Here is an 18,908-nt window from a genome sequence, read left to right as displayed (position 1 = left end):
GGCGGGCCTTACCCAGAGAAAGGCAGCTATATTTGGGTCAGATACCTACATCCAGTATGCTGGCCGCTGCGACTTCATCCAGATGTCTGAAGACAGAGTTCAGGACCTCTCTCAGGCGTTTGGTGGATGACTTCTTATGCGGCTGGAGGAGCACAGCCTGGAAGTTCACTGGGAGCCCATACCTTTTCAGAGAGAGAATGTGTCCATCAGTTACTCCAAGTGCACACAGGGGAACGAACTGGGCAAGGGATAGGGAGCAGGTTCTAAAGAGAAGGAAAAGCTACCAGCGCAGCTCAGGAAAGGGAAATTCCAGGCAAAGCGCCTAGGGCCGGATGAAGCGATGCCTAGGTCTTCCTGCCTAGAACAGTCTCTAGGACATGCAGACACTCTTCTGACAGTGACGGGTCCTGACTGCAGAGCTGAGCTGTCACCCGGCCACATGGGACCATCTGGTGAGTGCTGTGGGTGAATGGAGGCGACTGGACCTGTTGTTCTGACCCAAAATGTTTCTTGACACCCAGCTTACCTGATTTTCCTCCACTGAAAAACAAAACGCAGCAAAAACAAACAAAAGTCTGGTTTATAGAGCTTAATGCCTTTTGCTGACTTTTTGGGTAGACAAAAGATTTTAAATGGGTTTTATATGCCCAAGCACATTTGAAATCACCTGCCTGGCAGCCGTTTCTGTGGTGTGGCCAAGGACAGCTGAGTGCGGTATAAATAATAAGCACACACTTTGTGACTGTCAGCGTTGTGAAAGATGCTGTCAGTTAGCAGACGCTGGATGTTCCCTGCTTATCGCCTGCATGCCTTCATGCTCCCATGCCAGCCGAGCTGCAGGATGAAGCCCACAAGTCCACATCACCGTGGACAGGCGGTTGTAGCTGCTTCCCCTGTGACCTAGCGGCAGGCCTTCCTCACCCTGTGCCGCGTTCAGCCCTTCTCTACTATTGTCCCCTCCCCTTTAACATATCGCTATCTTGCCCCGTTCCGAATAAAACCCTCAACTCCCTAAACTCTTGTTCCAAACTTCAATATCCAATGTCCTGTCACCAGTGGCCTGTGTCCCTCGATCGTCCTTTACCACTACTCTAGTGACTCACACCGGGATGCCTCATGGCCCAATCCCAGGGACATCTGGAACCTGGACCTCTCACTCCCTTAGACTCATTAAAGCGTCCCTCCTGTCTCTGACCTCCCCATGGGCTTCCCAGCTACCACGCCCTGAGGTGTCCCTTTGGTCCCTTCTCTGTGACGGTGAACTCACCCACACACATCAATCATTGATGATTCCTTAGTAACTGTTCCCCACTGAGACCTCAGCCAGATCCAAGCTAACTGCAGAGCCCCCTTCAGCAGCCTGGCCCACTTCTGTTTCCTTTGCTCAATGAGCCCCTGGCTTGCTTCACCCTCAAGATGAACTGGCCTGTCCTCACTCTGATGTCACTCAGTCCACAGACATTGAGCACCTACTCTGCCCCACAAGGCTGGATGGTGAAGGCAGAGAGGCCATCAGTGCCTGCTCTCCCCTGCAGAAAACATTGAGCCTGGCCTGTGCTAGCGCAGTGGGTAGAGCATCAACCTGAGGTACTGAGCTCACCGGTTCGAGACCCTGGACTTGCCGGGTCAAGGCACATACGACAATCAACAAACAATCAATGAACAACTAAATGAAGCAACTAGGAGTTGAAACTTATCCTTCTCCCCTCTGTAAAATAAATAAAATCTTAGAAAACAAAAACGAAACAGTTGAGAGAAGTTGGAGCACCAAGCACTAACAGGCAAAGACCAGTGGGAGGTCGTAGGAAGGAGGAGGCTGTTACCTGTCTGCTCTGATGCACTTGTTAAACATCTATCAAGATTATGAGCTCTCCATAGGCTGGAATGTGAACAGACCTTTAAAGGCTCTAGCAGCTCCATACCTACTGATAAGATGACAGAACAAAGATGAAAAAGCAGGTGGCAGGATGTTGGGTGTCAGTGATCCCACTTGGGGGACAGAGGAAGAGTCTGGAAACCATTTGCAGTGACTGGGCAGCTGGACCATGAGGAACACGTCCCACAGCGTGCCCTTAGTGTGACTTGACAGTGTTTTATGTCCAATCACTATTCAGGAGACATCTTTGAGGCAGGCAGGGTCTGTCTGGGGCCTGGCTATGCCAGAGGTAGCTAAAATACTCAGGGTTAGCCTGAGTGTGCCCTCCAGCCCAGCAATGACATCCTTGTCATGACGCCTCTGAGGGGAGGGGCAGGGAGGACAAGGAGCTGTGGGCAGATCCACGCTGCCTTTGGGCAGAACCACGTTGGTGGCCACATGGAAGAGGAACTGGAGGCAGAGAACCAAGTGCGAGCCTATGGCAACAGCTGGCAAACAAAGGAAGAGAAAGCAGAGGCAGGCTGGACTGGCAGACCCGGCACGGTGTGATGGACATAGGTGGGGGCAGGAGGTGAGGATGCAGAACAGAGGCGTCCAGGCTGGCCACCAGCAGAAAGAGGAAGGGGCTGGGATGGAGGCCAAGCCAGATTGCCAGAGGTATGTGTCGAGAGGGGCAGGACGAGGGCCGGCCGGCTGGCCAGGTGGGTGGCTGGGAGGGTACCGTGCCTGCCTGGGAAGGGGACAGGGACAGCCCCAGAGAGCGTCCGAGAGCCAGAGGAGGCTCTGAACCCACTGGCCAGAGCAGGGCCAGCTCCTTGAAATGGTACAGCCAGCCCTGGGTTCATGACATGGGACATGCTCAAAACATGCAGAAATCAGGCTTCAGAAATAGTTCCTGTTTGATTCCATTTTCATAAACATTTAGTAAGAATTGTGCACATCTGTTCATTTTAAAAGCAAAAAATCTGAGGAAGTCCACTCTAGCATGTAAGCAATGTTTTCTCTCCGTGTTAGCATGTCAGGTGATTTTTATTCCCTCTTTGTGCTTATCTAGAGTTTCCACAGTGAACTTATTTTGTTTTTGTTAAAAAAAAAATGATAAGGTAAAGTTAGTTTTGGTGCTTGTGGTTTGGTTTGGTTTGGGTTTACTTTTCCGGTGCCCTGAGGGTTGGGCCTCGGAGGGCAGGGTCTGATGTGGTGCTGGTGTTTCTACCAGGAGTCGCTGTGAGGAGGGGTGGGCAGGGGCCAGCTGGGCAGAGCAAGAGGCACCCGCCCCAAGCAGGGCAGGAAAGGGTCAGGGCACTGGGGCCTCGTGGCTGAGGGGAGGGTCACTGGACTCAGGAAGCCCTGGCCAGGAGCAGGAGGAGCGAGGCGCATGTCCCACTAAAGGGGACTCCCACCGAAAGGGGCAGAGGAGTCGGGACGGGGAAGGGAGCCCAGGTGGCCGCAGCGCTGGCTGCTCTCGGCCAGCCCACCGCAAGACAGCCTGGTCGGACACCTCCTGCAACCTACCTGAGCACGGACTCCACAAACACTCGCAGTGCCTTGATGTGGACCCAGGCAATAAAGGCTTCACTGAAGTTCACCTTGAGCCAGCGCAGCAGCGGGCCCTGCAGAGACAGGAGAGCTGTGACCCCTCCTGGCCACTTCGGCGACACCAAGCCAAGAAAGGACGCAGGTTGGACAGAGCAAGCCCTGAGCTGAGAAGAAACGTCCAGGGCCCAGCAGAAGCAGCGAGTCATCCCGCGAGGCCCAGACAAGGCCCAGGCCCACGCACTCCAGGGTGCATGGTGCCAGGAAGCGCAGCGGGCCAGCCACCGGGCACATGCATGGGGCCACCTCAAACTGGCAGCGGGGGGCTGGGAAGCCCCTGACCTCCGGGCTTTCAGCAGGCAGCTGGCAGGCCTCCATCTGACAGGGCTGCCAAGGGGCTCACCTTCTTGGAAGGCTCTGGCCCAGTACCCACATCACCCACCAGCCGCCATGTTCAGGGGGCTCCTCACAGCCCCAGCCCCCACAACCACAACCCCTCAGGGCCGTGGCAGCGGTAATGCTGGTGCTGCCGGTCCTTGGGGGAGTTCAGAGTCTTGCAGCAATGGCTCTGAGCTCCCGCCTGATACCTCCAGCTGCCCACAAAGGTCAGGGGTGGGTCCAGCCAGGGCAGGACAGCAGAGCTGCCAAAACCCCTCCCCAAATCAGGGCCTGTCCATCACCAGCTCCAGCACCTGCAGGCAGAGCAGAGGCACCTGGCCCATAAGCACCATCCACTGTTGGGGGCGGTTACAGCCCCCACAGGCCCTGCAGATTAGGAGGAAGGTGTCATTCAGGGCTCCCTGGATTGAAGACCTCAAAAGCCACATTAGGTAACAGAAAATGCAAGGACTGGCTTTCTCAGACGCCCGTGCTGGCGAGGCCATGCGAGCCAGGGGACCCCAGTGCCCCTGGGGGCGGCTTACCTCGCCCTCGCCCTCACTCTCTCTCTCTCTGTCGGTGTGCCCCGCAGCGGGCCTAGCAAGGTTACCTAGCGGGGTTACCTTAACCTTGTGGTCCGGGAAAGTAGATGATCCCTTTTTAAGAGCAACACAGGAAGTTTGCTAAAGGCACAGAAATGATTAATCTTTCAGGAAACATGCATCAGAAACACACAGAAATAACTGTCATCGCCTGAGAGGGAAGGCATGCTTGGGACGCCAGCCCACCCTTGGGACTGGTGTGCTGGCCAGACTGGAGAGGTGACAGGTGCTGTGGGCCCCGGGGGTGTGACAAGGCTTTGGTTCCGCGTTCCTTGGAAAAAGCCAGACGCTGCAGAGGGGTCAGTTTCCACATCCGTCCCTCTGCCAGGCCTGGGTGACAACCTGCCCCCTTAAGCAAGAAGGCAAGGATAGGGGCAGCCCTAGGGGGTGTCAGTGGACAAGACTGCCTGCAGAGATGTCTGTCCAGGCCGGGTTAAGGCGTCTTTGGCGATCAGGTGCACCTAAGCACACTACTTGCAGGACACCAGTCTGCTGTTAGGACATGTCACCCCTAGTCATCTTTCTCTCAGCTGGAAAGCTCAGTAAATCCCACCTTGTGTTCTCCAAGGGAACTGGTGACACCCGGGACCGGGCCTGTCCCTTTGGGTTGGCAAGCAACCAAAAAGATAGAGGATACTGGTCATACCCATCTCCCAACAGACTAAGGGGTAAGAGAGAATCAAGAAGCCGGGGCCAGCCTGACCCCAGCTGTCCCCTGCTCACTGGCACACAGCAAGAGCCTCAAAAGGAACTAAATGTTTCCAAGTTAGTGTCTCCTTCCGAGCTCCATGTCCTCCTACGGGGAGATCCTGGCAGGGCTCCCCGGGGCAGCGCGGGGGTGCAGAAGTCTACACCACGTAAAAAGGCACCGCTGGCAACCTGAGACACAGGTGGCAGGTGGCAGGCTCGCGTGTCACCTTGATCCTCAGGGGGTCTGTGCCAGCGCATGGGTAGGTGCCAAAGGGCCTAACCACCTGTCCTCCAGGCAAGGCCCGCCGCCTGGACACTTGTGGAAGCCGCCATCATCTGGCTTCCTCCCAGATGCAGCAGGGAGCTGGGGCCACCACAGAGGCCTCAGGAGTGTTCCCAGGTGTCCGGGCTGAGGCTCAGAAGAGAGAACCCTTGTGGATTTTAGCTCTGGTGGCCCTGGGGCCCAGGGTTCTGACTTGGGCCTTTGTCTTGGAATGAGACGTGTGGTCGGTGTGCACATGTCTATACACATGTGTGTGTATTTATGTGTGAGGGGGGCACTTTTACATGGTCAGTTCCCACTGCCTCAAAGGGGACAGGCAGTCCAGGGGGACTCTGAGAATCCCAATTTGGGGAGCCCATGGCCATGGCTGGTGCTCTCTCCGAGGAGCGGCTTGTCTGGAGTCCCTCTCAAAAGGCTGTTGACTCTGAGAGGTCAGGCCAGACAAGCAGAATCCCTGGCCTGACGTGGGGGAGGCTCCAGGCAAACACTCGGCCACAGGAGAAGCACCTCTCGCCTTTCCCCCAAGCAGGTACTTACAGCTGCGTGTTTACTCACGGACTTCCCTCCCCAGAGTGCGTTCACTCACGCCTCGTCTCTGCACTAGAGGCAGGAGCTCTCAGGCCCTCCCTGGGGGATCTGGGAGAAGGGGCCGGAAAACACTCCCTCCCCCAGGCAGGGCCACAGGGCTCAGCCGGGCCCTGCAGTCCAAGGGCGCTGTGTCGGAACATGCCCGTCTTACGGAGCAGAGCCTGCGATGTCTTTCCCAAGGCTCCCCTCTTTGCATTTGAGAAACAAAGCGGCCTGGTCTTCTCCCTCCTGAGCTCGGCTGCCCTCACACACGGCAGTTTCTTAGTGGCTGCTGTCGGAAGTCTCAAGGCTAAGCACCCACTCTTTGCTAAAGGTACAGTCATGGTAAATAAGGTGCTGGCTGGTGATTGAGGAGGTCACATCACACCTGACACCTGGAAATCACACCATCAAGTCCAGCGGTGGAGGCCCTGCCTGCAGCCCTGCCTGCCTTGCTCGACCTCAGGGGCATTTGGCGGGGGCCAGTGCCCACTGACCTCTCAGAGCCTCGACTGCTCATCAACAAGACGGAGCTGAGCCCCACCTGGAAGGGTATTCCAGGACTCGGTGAGATCCTGCACGGAAGGTGCCCAGGACCGTGGGTCACAGCGCAGGTGCCACTTCCACAATGACTGGTGTCACGTCCACCATCACCTCCCCCAGACCCTGCTCTGGCAGCCCCGGGAGACCGCATGTTCCTGGGTGGTGTGTGCCCAGGGCCGTGGGGACCATGGAGCCAAGAGGCAGGGGCCTGGCGTGGCCCTTCTGTCTGCATCTTGCCAGAACGTCTGCCGGCGTGTCAGGTACTCACATATTGTTGCTTCTTATCAGACAGCAGTCTGGTCATCTCTTCCCTTTCCCTTTTAATTTCTTTCTCATCATAGCAAAATTCACGGACAGTGAACCTTAAAACAAGCAGACAAGAGGCTTTCACTAGGAAGCTTCCAGCGGGAGTGGGGATCCCAGAGAAGCCCACCACGGCTAGCTGGCGCTCACTTGTTTTCTTTGGCTTTCGTTTTGAAATCGTCAATCACTTTCCGGAACAGGGTCACTGTGAAGAGGCCGCCCTCCTTGTCCTCAGTGATCAGTCTGTCAGAGAGAAGCGTCTGCTCGCTGGACTGACCCTCAGTCTCCAAGCTGGATCTGGGCTGGGAGGGGCCTGTCATCTCCCTCGGCAGGCAGGTCACTGCCCAAGTGGCTTCTATCCCCCTCAGCCTGGTGGCCTACGCCCAGGAGCCCTGACAGCATCGATGGTGGGGAAGCCAGGGCACCCCTGTTACTTTCTAACTCCAGGCTCTGTGCTCTTGGCTGCCTGGTCCTTCCCTTCCTCTCCTGCCCCAAAGCCTCGGGGGCCTTTAAGCCACTTGAACACAGGCCCTTGAGGGGATGAAAGGACAGGGGTCTAGTTGTGCAGCAATCTGGGGTTTGGCTCCTGCTCATAAAATGCCTGAGAGAAAGCAAGCCAGTCCTGGGTCTTAGCCTGTGTGCGCACGGGCATCTCTGGCCCTGACGTGTGGTTACAACGAAAGCAGGGTGGAGTTTCAGTCGGTGGAAACCATCGCACAATGGCCATTTCATGTCCAAAGTCACAGTGTTCTAATTAGTCACAGCCTCCTGGCACACCTCCATATAAAACCACCGTGGCTACTGTCCCCGAGGGCATGAGGGTAGTTGGGGCCAGTGATCTAAGCCTCTCTGAGTCCTGCTGGCCAGATGGCCTGATAATGGAAGTCCTCAGACCCAGGCAGAGTTTTGTGAGTGTGCTGGCTGGGCCACTGCTCCTGTGTCTCAGGACCCACAGCCTAACAGGCTGACGCCAAGCTCCAGAGACCTTCCCAGAGCCATCTCTGCAGACTCCCAGTGTCTGTGCCCGTGCTGGGCCTGGGGTTCTGGTCAGAGAATCCAGGGCTCTCCTAGCTGGTGTCCCCCACACCTGGCCGCAGAGGGGCAGCGCTGGAGACCAGTGGGTGCTCCTGCCAAGCAGGTCAGCCAGAAGGGCCAGCTTCCCTGCCCATCCCTGCCCTTTCCTCCTCCCCTACAGACATGGCTGCCATGTCTCATTCCTCCAGCCTCCCGTGTGACCTCAGGTGGTGCCTGTCCTGTCCCCTGCACCCTTCAGTTTAGCTCCTGATCGCTATCTCCTGGGAGTCAGTGACGGGGAGAGCCAGCCTTGCAGCAGGCACCCTCCAGCCTCCAGGCGGGGATAGCAGTGGGCAGGGCTACCCTCAGGCTGAGCTCCGGTGTTAGGAGGTAGATGAAGGGGCCTCACTGAAGTCTTTTTAAATTACAAGCTATTTCAGATGTACAAAAGGTACAGAGAACAAGAAATAACCTCTGTACCTGCCACCCAGCTTAAGGCATCAACTTTCATATGATAGGGCCCCCGCCCCAACTGCATTCTGCTCTGCTGGAGGTCACTGCTGTGCTGAGCATGGTGTTTCTCATCCCCAGATACCCCCATAATTCTACTGTGCACCTGCACGTGGCCAAGGCACACGCGGTTTGGTCCACCCATTTTTAAACTTAGAGAAATGTTTCATTACCTTCTGTAACTCGCTCAACATCGCGGAGTGAGACCTACCGTGCCGCTGCACGCGGCCCTACGCCCCTGGCTTTCCGGCTCTGAGTGGTATGCATGGCTCCAACATATTATTTTATCCCTTCTGTAACTTACCCAGCCCTCCCTTTCCCCATCTGCTCTGACGCCAGCAGGCCACACGCTGAGACCAATTTCTGCCCCTCCTGCACTCTGTGGCCATCGTGCCTGGGCCCTTGCTTGACCCTCAGGTGGGGAAGACTCTACACTGAGAGGAAAAGGCAGAGAGGAGTCCCGGAAAGTAGGGAAGCAAGGTTCCGAAAGATGAAGGGAATCTGGCAGGTGGCTTGGTTGCATGGCCGTGAAGGAATTCCAGCTCAAGGGACTCTTGCAGGCACAAGTGTTTTGGTATTTGGATTCCCCGGAGCACCCACAATGCTTCCCAGCAGCCCTGGGGTCAAGTTGGGGTCTCACTTACTTGGTTGACCGAGGGACCACCATGTCTGAGAGGGACTCATACGTTTTTTGCCATTGTGCGTAGTTTTGTCTGCGAGAACACAGAAGAACTTGGTGATTTCTGCAGGGAAGGCTCTGGGGTGTCCTGAATGCTTAGGAAACCGCACACGCCTATTCCTGAGGGACCAAGGTCAGCAGGACCGGGGCCTGAGAGAGCCTTGAGCCTCCTCTGAGGCTCTTCATGGGCTCTGGGAACCACTGCCCAGCCCTAGCCTTGGCCCAGGCTCCCCAGGAGGCCTTGAGCACCAGGGAAAGGCCTGTGTGTGGGGCTCAGCCAGAGAGACCTGCTGGGGGCTTTCTAAGCCTGGCCCTGGGCGGCCTTGGGCAAGACCACTGACCACGGCCACTGGCTGTGTGTGAAATACACCTGTCTGTGACGTCTGGCACACCACAGGTGCTCATGAAACGGCTTCTCTGTCATCTGCTGTCACTATTGAAAGCACTGTCACTCTGCTCCTGTCACCACCACACACCTTCCATTCAGAGCCCGGCACCCAGGCCCTGAGGGGCTCCTCTTTCCTCTTAGATGAGCAGAGCCAGTCCAGTCTCCTTCCATGATGTCTAACACAGGTTGACACTCCACCTGCCCACCTTCCTCGCCCACTTACTTGGGGACGATGACCAGAAGCGTGACCAGATACTCGGAATCCAGCACAAAGTCTTCTTTGCTCACAATGTCACTCAGTGTCCGAGTGAAGAGGTTTCCACTGAATCCATGTGGGACAAAGGGGATGTGATCAGCAGAAAGGCACGTGGAGGTGGGAACAGGAGGGGCAGGCAGGGCGCGGGGGAGGCTCAGGGTGTTCCTGGGGGTGGAGCAAGGGCCTGGGACTCCATATCTTCCCCCTCCCTGCGCCCCGCGCATCTGAGATGCCAGGGGTGGGGGCTGGCAGGGCCTCAGGTGCTATCACGAGTCACCGGGGCGCTGCTGAATCCAACACCTCAGTCACTTGCATTGCCCCGGTGCAAGCCCCTGCTGCTAGCCCCCACTGCTGGCAGACAGCTTCAGTTACTCAGGTGTCAACACAGCGGCCAGCTCTCAGGCTGCCGGGCTGCCCTGGGCAGAGACAGGCCTAGAGAGAGCTCCGTTTCACTCTACACACCTCCCAGCTCTGGCAGCCAGGGGACACTCACCTGAAATAGCTTTCTATGTGCTCAGTGGAACCTGGTCTGCATTGAGGTCATAGTATTTTTAGCGCAGGGATCAAGGCCGCTGTACCAGCAAATGGGCCAAGATAGAGCTAACAAGACTACCTGTACTGTTTGCACACTGGCTGTGACATTAGCTAATACATTAACATGCAATGCTTCCTGAATAAAGAGCTCTCAGGTAAAAGGCCACCCCACAGGCTCTCCAACGCACCCAGGGAGCTGTGCATCTCTCCTCCGCCTCCTCTGCCTCCTCCGCCTCCTCCGCCTCGGAGTCCCTTCCCCTCCAGGTCCCTTTCCAAAGGCATCCCATTGCCTCCCACTATCAGACCTCCCCTGTCCGGTTTACGCCTGTAACTCCATGCAAAAGGAGATGTTTCTTAAATGTTTGTGGGACGATTGCTCGTGAGCTCTCCACATGCAGAAATTCTGCATTAGTCTGCGTTATCTTTAGGGTCTAGCAGAAAACCTGTGTGTGCACTTGTTAAATGATTATCAGATGAAGAGGAGAGAAACAGAAGAGGGAGGCTGAGCTGGTCTCACCCTTGTCATGCTCCCCTCCGAGCGCATGCTCAACAGATCAGTCAGTGTCACCATGAGTCAATGAGTGAGTGAACTTCCCTACCAGTTGCTGAAGGGGTTGGGCCAGATGTTTGCTCAGGTCCCAAATCATTCTCACGTCCACAATTTGGGGGTGGGGGGGTGAGTGGATGGCCCAGCAGGCAAGTGGCCCATGGCCACTGGTCAATATCCCAGCAGTCTATGCCAAGGTCACCATTTCAGGCTCTCTGCCATTGGCTTCCTGCCCTTCTGGTCACTCCTCCCTGGTTGGGCCGAGGGGGAGGCACCCATTTAGTTCTGATACAAAACCAGGCAACCCAGGATGGTTCTAGTTGTGCACCTTTCCCTCTATGGTTGTAAATCTCCTACACGCTGTTTTTCAAAAGAAGACAACTGGCCCAGGGACCATCAGAAGAGAGAAGCAGAAGTAGGAGGGACCTCCCTGGGGATCCCTCTTTCATTGCTCACAATGATGAGCCAATCAGGGATGGCCATCCAAGGGGAATGGGTGGTTCTGAGCTGCCTCTGGCCACTTGCTTTCTCTGGATTATCTTCAGAAAACCATAGGCAGAATCAGATCCAGAATCTAAGGAGACTGGGAGGATCTTCTGTGCCAACTCGGCTCCATTCACAATCACCTCCCAGCCTCCTCGGCAGGAGCTCATACGGCTTCTTCTTGCATGCCTCCACCAACAGGGAGCTCACTTCCTCACACGTCGGTTGCTGCCATCATGACTCCGGCCTTATGACCTTCTCTGGATACCTCCCACCATCTGGTGACTCGTGGTGGCTGGGCCAGGCAGTCTGCTCCCTCTGCCATGCGGGTGTCTTTCAGGCAGGTGGAGAAGTCACCTGAGTCACTGAAGCTGCCCTGCTCTGGCTACAGAGCCCACGGCCCCCTGCTGGTCCTCAGGCAGGGCCAGGGTCTGACAGCCCGGCCTCCTGGGCCTATGATGAAGGGCCTCGCAATGCTTCTGTGGAGGAAGAAGCCTGGGGCACTCCAGGTGTTCCTAATAACCTGGGAGACGTTGGGGCAGGAAGAAGCACGTCCCAGCATCCTCTTCCACTCTGGGCACTGGCAGGGAGGTGCCATCTGCCCCGGCCTGGGCCTCTCCTCCCCCTCGACTCCAGGGGCTTCCCCTCCCAGCACAGCTCCAGGGGACTCAGGGTGCCTCTGTGTCCGTCTGTCTATCTCATTCTCTCTCACAGACAGAGCCTGGTGGGGGTCCTGCCCCCATGGGCTCCGGTGCGGCACGCAGGGCAGGGATGCGGGCACTCACTTGGATTTCTTCTCCAGGTTCTCCAGGTTCATCTTCAGAGTGTTGTAGGCGGCCGTGCGGGCCTTAAGGTCAGACTCAATCTGGGCCAGTTGCTATTTGGGAAAACAGCAGAGATTCAAGAGCTGCTCAAACTTTTCAAACTTGCCACCGGGTTGCTCCTGATGCCCTTAAGAAAAAACACTGAGCCCTGCCTGTTCAGCAGGGATGGCTTGCCCCCCCTGCTCCCCGAGACAGCCCCAGGCGGCCCTGCAGGAGGACCCTAGGAGGCAGGGAAGGGGTGGCGGGCCCCCCTTGGCAGATGGGGGGGACTCAGGGCATGAACGGCCTTTCAGGGATCCCTCAGGGAGCTGGCTCTTTTTACTTGAAGCCCATCTCATACGGTCAGGGCACCCATGGCCCCGAGGCGCCTATGGCCCTGCTCACCGTGAACTCTTGGGCTCTGCTAGAGGTCAGCTCAGGCTGACCCCATCCTGGCTTATACGGGGGCCCGCGTGACTCAGCCCCGATGGTGCCCAGGTCTCTAGGCTCAGCTGTGCCCTGCGGCAGCCCCTTCCTGCTCTGTGGAGGGGGAAGACTCCTTTTAGCTTGGAGGCAGGTCATCAGCCTGACATTAAGGAGGTCCCCTTGTTCCAGAAAGTTCAGGAACACATCCCAGACCCCCTGCTGTGGTGGATATGGAATGAGACAAGCCAAAGGCCAAGTGCCTCTCCTGCCTCAGGTCCCCATCAGCCTAGCCAGGGTGGTGATGTCCTCCCCAAGGGCTAGAAACAGTAGGATAAAAATGTCCACCCAGTTCACCAGAAGCCCTCACAACAGATGACTGCTGTGAACAAGTGTCGTGAAGTCACCGAAAGCCACAGTCCAGCACTGCAGGGAGCCCCTTTTATGCGCTGGGACCATTAGGAATCTAAGGAAAGCCCTCCAGCTGTTCAGATGGCCAAGGCCTAGCCAGACTGTATCAAGACACCCCCCCCCCCCCAGAACGGGAGACCTGCTTAGTCACTCAGAAGACGCTATGTGACAGCTGGCCACACAGCGACTATGGTCTCCCCATGGCTCTCCCAATGTCTAGGATGTGCCTCATTAACAGACAGGACCTCCCACTGGAGGAACAGGCCCTACCTAGGGCTGACAGCACACTTGGGTGCTCCTGGTGCTGGATGGGGAGGGAGCCCACCCCTGGAGCCTCTGCTGGGCGGACTCAAAGAGCAAGGTCCGCAGTGGAGTCAGCCCAGGGCGCCTAGGGAAGGGTGCCATGCATAGAGCACAACCAGGCCCTGCCTTCCCGCCCTGAGTCAGTCCTCAGCCCCGTGGGCCCTGGGGTGGGCAAGCGCCTAACCTTAGCCAGCCTCCCATCTGAATCAGGAGGAAGGTGACACCAACCTCCCAGGGGTGACGTGAGAAGCAGAAGAAACAAGAGCCCAGCGTGGTTCCAGGCACACAGGAGCGCCACCAAACCCATGCTCGCCTCTGCCCTCTGATTTCTTGCCAGAGTCATTCTTTGGGTCCCCCGGACTAGAGAGACACCAGGGTCTGCCCTCCACGCTGCTCTGTCCCCCTCTGCTGACGTCCCCTATATGGCTGGGCGCCCTCATCACTAGGTATGGTGCACAGCGTTCACTGACAAGGCATCCCAGGGGACTCAGAGGTGGGCACCAAGCAAGCGCTCTGGCCTCGGGGCAGTGGGGCAGGGTGCAGCCAGCCCCCAGACCACCGGGTGCATCTGGGTTGGTGGTGGAGGTCAGTGCACAGCAGCCTTGTAGAAACCACACCTGACGCCGGTGCTCCGGGCAGCCCCTCCTCGAAGGACCTTCCAGAATCACTGGCCAGTTGTCCCGGGAGGGGCTGGGACCTCCATGACATCAGTGGTGCCCATGGAGCCGCACCCACATTCCCTAGCCTTCTGACCCCACCTGTGTTCCCAGAGACACGGGCAGGGCGGCAGCCTGCCATGGGGAGATGGCTGGACTGCTTGGGGACGGTCCCAGCAGCCACCTCCTTCCCCTGGCCTGCCTAGCCACACCCAGGTAGCTCTGCCACTCTGAGTAGACAACAGGATGGCTTTGTTCCTGGCCAGGCTGAGACTCTCTCCCAGCCAACGGGCCAGCAGGAGGCGTGGCCTGGGAGGGGCTCCATGCATCGTGGAGGGAGAGGGGACAGACAGTCATAAACTGTCAGCGCCCACCCTTAGTGAGATAAACGGGAGTCCCCCTGGCTGTGGGACCCCCACAGTGCCCAAGCCTTGGGGATTTTTATTTTTATTTTATTTTTTATTTTTTTTATTTATTCATTTTAGAGAGGAGAGGGAGAGACAGAGAGAGAGAGAGAGAGAGAGAGAAGGGGGGGAGGAGCTGGAAGCATCAACTCCCATATGTGCCTTGACCAGGCAAGCCCAGGGTTTCGAACCGGCAACTTCAGCATTACCAGGTCGACGCTTTATCCACTGCGCCACCACAGGTCAGGCCCTTGGGGCTTCTATTCATGAAGCAAAAGCTAGAGGCCACTGCTGACCATGATGGTGGGACCACGGGGTCAGCGCTGACTGGCCTCCCTACTGTCACAGACACCTCAGATGAGAGGTGAGATCTCCCAGAGGGAAAGGTCCCAGGAGTTAGGGCTCCCCAGCCAAACTCTCCACAGAGGCAGGCAGGTTTTTTCAAGTAAACAGTCACCTTAGGTGGAGGGTGTCACCTTCTAAGACTGGGTCAGGATGGGGTTACTCTCCATCAGTACCTTTTAAAAGGAAAAGCGGTGGAGGGGGCACAGTGAGTGGGCACAGGGTCTGGGTCAGACACTGGTGGCCCACAGAGCCCATCAGTCAAGGGGACTGTCCTGTGAGACGCAGCCAGGTAACAGGGCTAGAAGAGGTGGAGGGTGGACAGGTGGTCACCTTTCCCATTTTCAGAGCACTCAAAGGTCTCTGACCTTGCCTAGGACATGAAGACCACACCTCAGAAACCCAGCAGGGCCAGGTCAGGGCTGGCAGGAGACCGGTGGGGACAGGACCCCAGCCCCATGGTCAACCAGCAGGGTTAGAACCTCCTGCCTCTGGCCTTCCAGAAAGTCCCTCTGCTTTGCCAGGATCCATTGCCATGGAGCTAGGTCTGCTCCAGACAGCTACGTGTACCCAGTCACAGAAGTGTAGGTGTCCACCGAGGGAAGACCCTTCTCTTACCTTCGCTAGAGTGTCCACCACGTTCACCAGCGGCTGCTTCGTGGGGTATTTGGCCATGTCCCATTCAAAGTGGGTCACAAAGGACGTTAAATCGACTGGAAGAGCACAAACACACCGCAACCAGTGAGCGGGGGCTCTCGGCAAGTGAGACCGAGCTATCACATGCCCCAACCAGGCGTCCCGCTCACACCAAGGAGGCAGTCAGAGGGCCAGAAGACAGACTCAGGGCTCCAGGACAGCTGTCTCTCTGCTCAGTTGAGAAAGAGCCGGCCTCACCTCCCTCCCCTGGCTGAGGTCAGTGAAGCCCAGTCTCCCAGGAGCATAGACTGATGGTCTGTGAGGTCACACCGGGAGCCAGACAGGCTCACTCAGGTGGCCGCTCACGAGCAACAAGGACCACATCTGAGAACCAAAGCAAGGTCTTCCCAGCGAACAGGCGAACAAGGACCTGCGACCACATGGGCTGCAGCCAGTCCATAAGAGAGACCTTCTGGGGCTGACGTCTGTGCACGTTTCAGGGCCCAGGCCAGACCATGCTGTGCCCACTCAGCCTCTGCTGAAATCAAGCGCATCTGCTCCCTTCCATGCCCAAAGCTCAGCTCAGGGCAAAGAGCAAACAGAAGCAAAGCTACGAGCCTACACAAGGATAAGTCATTGAGAGGTGAGAAAACCAAGGCCAGAGAGGTGACCTGCCAAGGCCACAAAGCGCATTGTGCAACTGGACCAGGTCTGATCACTCCTCAGCTGGTGATGCCGGCTCCCCACACAACCAGAATTCCCAGGTGTACTCTGGAGGAGACCGGATTAAATCCCCACCTACTGAGTGCCTCCAGTGAGACCTGTCACTCACCAGGTCTACAGAAGAAAAAGATGTCCCCATCCAAAGACTATCAGGAAAGTCTGAGCCACACTAAGTTTGGAAAAGTTGCTTGACTGCAATCCTTTCCAGAGCCTATACTATCCCTTAGCGTCCTTGACTTTTGTTGGCATAGGCCTGGGGAACAAGCATTGGAAGCTCACGGGGACCCAACATGCAGGACGCCTAGGGATCATGAAATATGTTAAACAGACAGAGCTGGCTCTCCTCCCCTGAGGTGAGGCGGTGCCTCTTAGAGTTGGTGCCCTCGGGACGGGGGACGGGAATAATGTCATAGGCACATCCAATACTAAGTAATGTGAACGTTGAGTGGCACGTAAGCACTTCGATCACTGTTTGACCAGGTTTTTATGAAGAAAAGTACCTTAAGTCAGCTCTTCAGCCTAGGATCCTAGTGTTACCCCCTGGGAAATGTCAGTTGATCTTTTTAACAAAATAATCTTTTTATTAGCATCAGCAAGAAGTCTCAGAGTAACAAACAGATGGCATTTGGGAAGGCATTTTGTTAACTTCCAATCTGTACAGATTCGTATTGGTCCTAAAAGGATTTGTTGGCCTGGATTCCACCAGGGTGAGCTGGTGGGAGAAAATCCAAAGAAAAATGGCTCCTTCTGGTGCTGAAACCGAGAACAGCCTGCTTGGGCACAGGGACTCCCCCAGAAGGCTGGAGAGAAGCAGGCCCCTTGCCCATCAGGGCTGCCCAAAGCTATGCCTGGCATGTAAGCTGCCAGGGACCACACAACAGCCAGCCTTTGAGAGCAGGCAGGACACCGAGGACACCATCAAGGAAAGAAGCAGACTGCGAAGCCAAGATGCAGAAGTCCACCTGGAGCCCCAGAGCCAAAGCATCCCCACTCCAGGAGGCATGCAGAGTCGCTGGGGACACAGGGGAACCCAAGGAGGGGGGATGAAACTGTTGCTTTCTGGGTCATATGGATACAGTGACCAAGTGTGAGGTTGTCACTTGGGAAACCCATCGTAACCTGGTCACTGGACCCCTACAACCAGACTGAGATCCCACCTTCCCAGGGACATACAGACACCGCGCTGAACACCCACACAGCAAACAACACACAACCTACTCTTTAAACATTTCATTTTTTCCTTCAAACCTGCAAAGCAAGAAAGTGTCATTACTCAATCACATTTCAGGTACAGAGCCAAGTTCAGATCTGGGTGTATGAACGTTTCCATGTGTCAATTGACACAAGCAAATGAAAAGCTCTTTAAGGTTGCCAGGAGGGGGAAATATGCATTTCTGGAATCTGTGCTCTCATTTTCAGTACAGAGGCAGGCATAGAATCACGGGTTTCATTAACTCTACAGGTATTTAAACACCTAGTTCTAAAGGTTCCAAAGTCGTAAACTTGTGTCTTGCATGTGTTTTTTTTTTTCTTCTTCTTTTTGTCTTGCACATTTTAAGGGCACTCAAATTCTAGGTACACAATTCATGGGCCAAACTATCTTTGGTCTAACTCTCTATTGACTGGGCACCACTTAAGATTTCAGTTTGAGGCATTCCTCCGCACATGAAGGCATTTTCAGCCCCGTTTAGGGAAAGGGATAAATCGGTTGGGGGGCGGGGGCAGGACAGAACTGTCCATGCAGGACAAGGGAGGCCGCTAGGGACAGCGGGAAGGGCCAAACAGCCATCAGACCCTCCCCCGCCCCAAACACATTTCCATTTCAAATTTCACAGAGGATTTTAGCAGCAGGGTCAAAAATGCGGCCCGGGACAATAAACTGGCAAAGAGGCGTGTCTTCCGACCACCTGTGCTGTTGAGCTAACCCGCTGCAGTTATGGTAGCTGTCACTTCAGAGCCTCCGGGGTATGGGGTGGGGAGGTTGTACCGTATCAGTCACTACCGTGTGGCCACACCTAGGACTGCCGATGGGCCGCCCGACCCGAGGAAGCACTGCGACGAGAACCCTGGAGTAACCTACCTCCGTTGGCCAGGAGGTTCTCCTGGACCTTGCCTCTGGCGTCCTCCATGACCTCCACCACGGTCTGGGCCATCCTCCTTATGAGGCTTTGGGAACAGAACAGAAGGCCAGTTAGAGCAGGGAAATGGCCCACGCAACATGCTCACGCTCCGTGGGCAGGGAGAGGCATGGGTGCCACATGCCGGGGTAATGACTTGGGGTATGAAGGAAGAAGCTCCCACGCTCATGGTCTTGGAACCAGTACTTCCACTTTTGGGAAGCTATCTTAGGGAAATGGGACACAAGGAAAAAGCTCTCTGAGTAAAAATATGTTCTTTGCAGCACTGGTGCCGGACAGCAGAGAACTGGAAAGCAGTGGAAGGTTCTATAGCAGGACACTGTGTAAGTAAGTAATGGTGTCTGCAGCTGAGGGGTTATTAGGCTGCCACGGGGAATTTCTAATACTGTGGGATGAGGCAGGTACCAAAATGCTACCTGGGAAACAAACAAGAATCAATTTATACAGAAGGTATGGATGCCACTGCGTGGAAACGTTCTTCCTCTTTTAGTTATTTTTGATTACCATCTGGTATTGCTTTTATAATTAGAAAATTAAAATGTTTTTAAGTTCCCATCAACTATCCTAAAAGCTTCAGAAAGTATTTGGAGGCAGAAGGATTCAACTTTGCTTGGCTCTGCCAATTAACAGGCATATGATTTGTGCCTCAGTTCTTTTACGTGTAAGATGTGGATTATACCCACTTTTGCAGGATTATTATAAATACTAATATAACCAATCAGGCACTAAGCATGTAGGAGCAGCGTGTCTGCTGCTAGTTGATCAGTTAGAACTTCAATGGAAAACCTGCCAAACCAGGATCAAAGTCTAAAAGTTCTGGTGACCCTAGAGATGGCCAATAGACATAGGAAAAGATGATCTATGTCACTAATCATCAGAGAAA

At 55.7% G+C, this 18,908-nt stretch overlaps 1 protein-coding gene across 11 annotated transcripts in view; it reads right to left on the bottom strand.

Annotated features, from left to right (window-relative positions):
• Window positions 1–18,908, bottom strand: part of ATP6V1C2 (ATPase H+ transporting V1 subunit C2) — a 41,968-nt gene that overhangs the window by 1,206 nt on the left and 21,854 nt on the right. For 4 of the 11 annotated variants that reach the window (XM_066386033.1, XM_066386034.1, XM_066386035.1 and 1 more), the window contains 11 exons: window positions 17,968–18,053; window positions 17,106–17,135; window positions 15,147–15,241; window positions 11,972–12,063; window positions 9,590–9,688; window positions 8,944–9,012; window positions 6,926–7,018; window positions 6,741–6,834; window positions 4,102–4,470; window positions 3,389–3,486; window positions 50–182 (listed from right to left, as the gene is read on the bottom strand). In XM_066386033.1, the coding sequence (XP_066242130.1) occupies window positions 50–182; window positions 3,389–3,486; window positions 4,102–4,470; window positions 6,741–6,834; window positions 6,926–7,018; window positions 8,944–9,012; window positions 9,590–9,688; window positions 11,972–12,063; window positions 15,147–15,241; window positions 17,106–17,135; window positions 17,968–18,053 (1,258 nt within the window). The remainder of the gene's footprint in view (window positions 1–49; window positions 183–3,388; window positions 3,487–4,101; window positions 4,471–6,740; window positions 6,835–6,925; window positions 7,019–8,943; window positions 9,013–9,589; window positions 9,689–11,971; window positions 12,064–15,146; window positions 15,242–17,105; window positions 17,136–17,967; window positions 18,054–18,908) is intronic. The other 7 variants (XM_066386039.1, XM_066386041.1, XM_066386043.1 and 4 more) reach the window with 7 other exon arrangements.

This window comes from Saccopteryx leptura, chromosome 5, assembly GCF_036850995.1.
Source record: "Saccopteryx leptura isolate mSacLep1 chromosome 5, mSacLep1_pri_phased_curated, whole genome shotgun sequence".
Classification (NCBI taxonomy): Eukaryota; Metazoa; Chordata; class Mammalia; order Chiroptera; family Emballonuridae; genus Saccopteryx; species Saccopteryx leptura.
Note: the sequence above shows the minus strand (reverse complement) of the source record. Positions and strands in the feature narration are given on the sequence as shown.